Source organism: Rhinolophus sinicus, chromosome 4 (genome assembly GCF_057876585.1).
Source record: "Rhinolophus sinicus isolate RSI-liver-muscle chromosome 4, RSI-T2T, whole genome shotgun sequence".
NCBI lineage: Eukaryota > Metazoa > Chordata > Mammalia > Chiroptera > Rhinolophidae > Rhinolophus > Rhinolophus sinicus.
This window is the reverse complement of record NC_142504.1, coordinates 78,485,082-78,490,750: the sequence shown is the minus strand read 5'-3', so window position 1 is coordinate 78,490,750 and position 5,669 is coordinate 78,485,082. Positions and strand designations below refer to the sequence as shown.

Here is a 5,669-nt window from a genome sequence, read left to right as displayed (position 1 = left end):
TTCTAATAAATTAGCCAAACTGTTATTCCTTTTCTTAACTATCTTCTGTTTACTTCTACTTGGTTGACTTTCAAAGGTAAAATGTGTTCGTCAGTTGGAAACGTTTTGTAGAAAATCTGGAGATAAATACTTTTGATGACACAACTTCAGCTGAAGAGCAATTATTTTTTAATAAGGAAAACATGGAATTCTGGGTCATTAGCATATATTTTTTACAATAAAAGAATACTCCGTCCGTGGTCGGGAGATCAGCATTCTAGTCCTTGCTCCACTGATAACAGGAATAATTAGTTGGAATAAGTTAATTAGCCTTTTGGTGCCTAAGTTTCATTGTCTGGACAATAGGGATAAAAATATCTCTGCTACATTATTCACAGGGATAGTTTGAGGATAGCACTTTTAGAAAGCACTTTTATTTTTTCAAAACACAATATAAATGCTGTCATGAAACTGTTAATAATTTTACATGTACCTCTTAGTGTTACCCAGTCAGATGTGTGCTTAAGATACGTATTCCTACAAGATCACAGGTTGAATATTTAGTTTGATTTTATTTTAAAAATAATAAATCACAAAACTAAATGTTTGAACAAGGTCACTTTAACCTTCTCCCCAGGTTGTTCTTCATAATTACTATTATCGTCGTTGTTATTACTTTGGAGTGAAAGGCTAAAAGAGGAGATCTTTACTATGTCAGCCTAACTGGGAAAACGTGTCCTGGCACAGTTGGTTTTCAGAAGAAAAGCCGATCTTCATATGAGCTGTGTCCTCTGCTTTTATTTGAAAGTGCAGAACCTAGGTGGGAAGGGATGGAGGGACACTCCAGGTCTGTCACTGAGGAACCAATTCCCTCAGAGAGGCCAGAGCGGCATGGATGCGGACATGCAATCTGTTTTCAAAGTCGTAGCCAGAGAAATCCTCCTGTAAAACCAAAGAAAGACGCTTATGGCCTCTATTAGCCAAGCTTTCTGAACTACTGCAGTGTAAACCAACACTAAGCTTCCCAACGTAAAATCTCTCACACTCCCACTAAAGGCTTTACATCCACTTGACTTTCTTATTCTCCAAACCTCAAACTGTGTTCATTTTTAAAATCTCAACTGAAAGTCATTGAAAATTTCCCTCATGTTATTCCTGACACAGGAATCTTAAATTGTGCTCAATGTAAGTTGCTGTTAGAAATTCTTAATTCAAGAATGTAGTTACGAAATAGCAAAAGTTATTATTTTCCCACTGAAATAAGCAGAGTATTTCTAAAGCTGGATGAGCAATTTTATAGGAGTTTTTGATGATATTGGTAATTTCACTTAAAAATCAAGTGCTTGCTGATTCAATTATTATGATTTTTCCTTTCCAGAAATATCAATCAGAACAATCATTTCACAAAATTTCTTGAAATCAGACTTAAGTATACGTTACAGAGGATAAGAAGGCCACTGGAAAGAGGAAAATTCAGTATTTTTACCTTTGCTTGAAGAAGTAGAGTTCTGCCTCTTGCCACAGTCTATGAATGGAAGAAAAACATTATCTCTTAATGCCTATACTTATATACACTCAAGCAGAAAATGTTACAATAGGAAGAAATGTTAACTGAATCAATTTATAGTAGACATAGAGGTGAGTCAATTGCTCACTCAATTAAAATGACTCGATTTTTCCTTAATATAATGATGTTAACAAGTTTACAACAAGGCATTACTTGATAAATAATTTTTCATAATCTTCACGGTAACTCTATAAAGGATAACAGCTTTTAAGTGTTATAGTTGTTTAGGTTAAGGTCTTACTAAACTACCTAAAATTGGTGATAGTTAAAAGGTGTATTTGAAGTCAGTAAGTTGTATCTCCTTTTGAAGGCATTACTGATTGAGGACATAATTTCACTTTTCAAGGAATAGATCAGTCTTGTTATAGTTTATGTATATATTTTAAGGCTGCATTAAGAATAAAAATTACCTTCAAATAAAGACTAGTGTTAGGAATTTCTATCAAAATTCATTAAATTCCATTTTCTCTTTTGGTAAAATTAGAATTTCAAATGGAAAGTCTTACCAATTAAAAGCCTATGTTTGGAAAGAAAGGCTGCTATAATCATATTTCTGTTGACGTAGCTCAACTTTTAGAAAGTCCATAGATTTGAAAGATGAATTGAACTTACTAAAAATTATAACTTTATAAAGCCAATAATATATCACTGAGCTTTTAAAAGAAGGTACCAAGCAAATGCAGTACTATTGAAATCCTATGAAACAAACTGCCTCATTGTACTTAAATATACATCTTAATAGTAATTGTCAGCTTAAATTTATATGGTATGCTAAAATGTTAAAAATAATCATCCACATCACTCTCATTTATTCTCACTACACTCTTTATTACATTGACAAGAAAGGTATTTTTTATCCTGTTTTAAAGAGTAGGAAGAAGGGATGTGGTTAAGTAATGTAACCAGTGTCATTCACTGAAGGAAATGGCAGAGTGAGAATTAGAATGTGATTCTGTGTCCCTCCGAGTGGACCACACTACATCGTAGCATTCCATTCTAAAAACGGCAACGAATTTTCCCCCAAATAAATTTTTGTCAAAAAGTTAACATTTATAAATCTAATTCCAGAGAAGACATTATCGCCTTAAATGCAGATAGAATGAGTAGCTTCTTGGGCTCATCCTACATGAAATGAAGGAAAATGAAACTAATAATTTTTAAATGAAGGATGCTCTGTCCCTGCCCTCTTGCACATTTTTGGTGATGAATAGTATTTAAGAAAATATATCCGATCTTACCTCTGGTTTGTCTAATAGAAGACAGCCAAGTTCATAGCAAGCATACGGCTGGACATACAAGTTATTCTGACGACATAACTCATCCTTAACAGCTCGCTGAAAGAACTGAAAGTAATACAAATGTCATTGGAATTAACTGATTTCTCTAATTAGGCTCCTTTTCCCACTTAAGGCTCATCACATCTTCAGGACACAAGAAGGGGGACTCATCTTATTTCTGTATTCTATATCAGATTTTCTCTTCTTTCTGCATCTTTCTTCCTTCCCATCCTTCTCATCCGTATCTTAAAAATCTTTTCCATGCTTGTCTGGTGAGTTTCTTCCAGAATATGCTACCCATCCGTCAGCCCAATTCATGCTACTTATTTTTCCAGTGACACTCCAGCCTCTACTGATTTTATAGCAGAGAACACCTTCATCTGCATCTCAGAGTCTGAACATCCCACTTTATAATATTTAAAACAGAAAGCACACAAGCCAAGAACCATCTGTTGACAGGTGTCTTGTCTGTATCTTGCTGATACTTAAGCCTATGACCTAAAAGAAGCTATTCAGAACTCTGTAATAACTATTATCTCTTCACACTGAAACATTAATTTAAAATGATTATACAAGTGCATCAATACTTTAGAATTGAAAAGCCAAGTCTCCTATTACAGTACATGAACTCTTTCAAAGAGTGTACTCAAAATAACACTGGGATATACTTAACAAAAAAACAAACAAACAAACAACCAAACAAAAAACTCAGAAAAGTCCCTCCAACTCTAGCTGAAAGTAATGAGTGGTGCTTTTTCATATAATATGCACATAGACTACCCTAAGCCAACAGCTTTCGAGGCCTCATTTCCAATACTGCATCAGTTATCTGCAGTCATAGAGAGAGGAAAAGTGAGCACACACGCTGACACAGCTAATCATTTTTGTATTTATCTAACTAAGAGGCTTCATTCTGCTTTTTCAAAACTGTCTGCACCCTCATTTCCTCCTCTTCCAGGTTAGACTGTCATCTTTGATAAAAAGCTAGTACCAGGAGGAAGAAGCCTGTATGTAAAGAAGTAAGAATCTGAAGTTACACTAAAAACTAGTATTAACCATCATCAGCTTCTAGGATTTGAGGAGACAATATTAATCAAAGTAGATAAGCTCACATTCCCATGGGAGGTTTGGTTGTTTAATGCTTTTTCATTTTTCTTATTCACAAGCATATATGTATGTTCTCACAGTTTATTTTCCTTCGCCACGATACCAACATTAACCGTTTACCTGAACAGCATCTTCTGAGTTCCCTAGACATTTGTGTATGGCACCAAGAAGCAAATACTTTAATCCAACGACAGATGAATCATCCACTTCATGGCAAGCTTAAAGAGAAGTGAAAATAGCAGCAAGGAAATACATTCACTGAATTCCTTAAATATCATCACAAGTATTTCATTGTTTAGACTAATTCAGTTCATGACTGTGCCCCTGAAACTCAGACAGTTCCCCCTTCTCATCCGTTAGTGACTATCCTTAGTCAAAGGAAGGCAAAGATACCAAACTTCACTGGGCCAAGAAGACTCCAACCTGCATCACGTTGTTACTCAGCTAAAGAAGCCAATCTGAAAAGGCTACATACTGTGTAATTCAAACTATATGACATTCTGAAAAAGGCAAAACTATGGAGACAGAAACAAGACTGGTAGTTGCCAGAGGTCCGGGGGGTAGGAAGGGATGAACAGGTCATTTTTAAGGCAGTGAACGTTCTGTATGATATTGTCCGGCTGTAAGGGTGGATACATGTCATTACACATTTGTCAAACCCTATAGAATGTACAAAACAAAGAGTGAACCTAATGTAAACTATGAATTTGGGGTGATGATGTACCAGTATTGGTTCGTCAGTTGTAACAAATATACCGTTCTGGTGGGGGAAGTTGCTGGTGGGGCAGGCAGTGTGCATGCGGGTGGGGTGGGGTATGCGGTATGCGTTCAGTTTTTCTGTGAAATTAAAACTGCTCTAAAGAATAAAGTCTATTGATATATTTTTAAAATTGTACATTAATTTCACAAGCCATGCAATGGGCACCATTACATGATTGCATGGGTGCTGCATTAGTCACTGAGAAGGCACCAGACCTGATCCCTCCACTTCAAGAAGCTTGCCATCTACTGTGGAAGATGGGCATACATGGCGAGGATGACAGGGAAGTTTTCCAAGGAAATAAAAGTTAGGAAATGAAAACAGAGTGGAGCTATTAAAGGAAGAGAAGAAGTACTTATTTCAATGGACCAATAAAGATATTGAGATTTGATAAAATTTGATAAACATATATACCACACACACACACACAAATGTGTGTGTGCGTGCATGTGTGAGTATGTGTGTATTAGAACAAGATATTGGAAGTTAATTAGAAAAGTTAGGTAGAGTAGCAAGAGGTAAATGTAAAGAATAGAATCTGAACCTATAGAAACAGGAGTTACCTCCAAAAACTAGGCTGGGAATACCTCCATATAAAAATAACTCAAATGACCTTAAGGCAGCAGTATTAAGGAAGGCGGAATGCAGTTCAAGCACTCACTCACTCACTCACTCAATATTTACTGAGCACCTACTATGTCCTTGGCTGTTCTAGGTGCTTGGAATATGGCAGAAACAAAACAGAAAAAAATTTTCTGCTAACCGACATTTTGAGGAGGACAGAGACAATACAGAAGACAAATAGGTAAAAACAAAAAATGTATGTTAAAGAGGTGTGAGTACTAAGGTAAAAGAATAAAGCCAGGAAGGGGAATGAGGGCGTGTGTGTGTGTGTGTCAGAAAGGTACAGTTTATGTCTCCCTGAAAAGTTAACATTTAGTAAAGACCTGAAGGAAATGAGTGAAGAAGCCATGTGGAT

At 35.9% G+C, this 5,669-nt stretch overlaps 1 protein-coding gene across 1 annotated transcript in view; it reads right to left on the bottom strand.

Annotated features, from left to right (window-relative positions):
* Window positions 1-531: 531 nt before the first annotated feature.
* The window catches only part of TTC39C (tetratricopeptide repeat domain 39C), a 98,589-nt gene continuing 93,451 nt past the window's right edge, over window positions 532-5,669 (bottom strand). The window contains exons 11-14 of the mRNA XM_074340220.2: window positions 4,051-4,148; window positions 2,785-2,889; window positions 1,466-1,504; window positions 532-921 (exon numbers count right to left, since the gene is read on the bottom strand). Coding sequence (XP_074196321.1) covers window positions 832-921; window positions 1,466-1,504; window positions 2,785-2,889; window positions 4,051-4,148 — 332 coding nt within the window. The 3' untranslated portion in view covers window positions 532-831. The remainder of the gene's footprint in view (window positions 922-1,465; window positions 1,505-2,784; window positions 2,890-4,050; window positions 4,149-5,669) is intronic.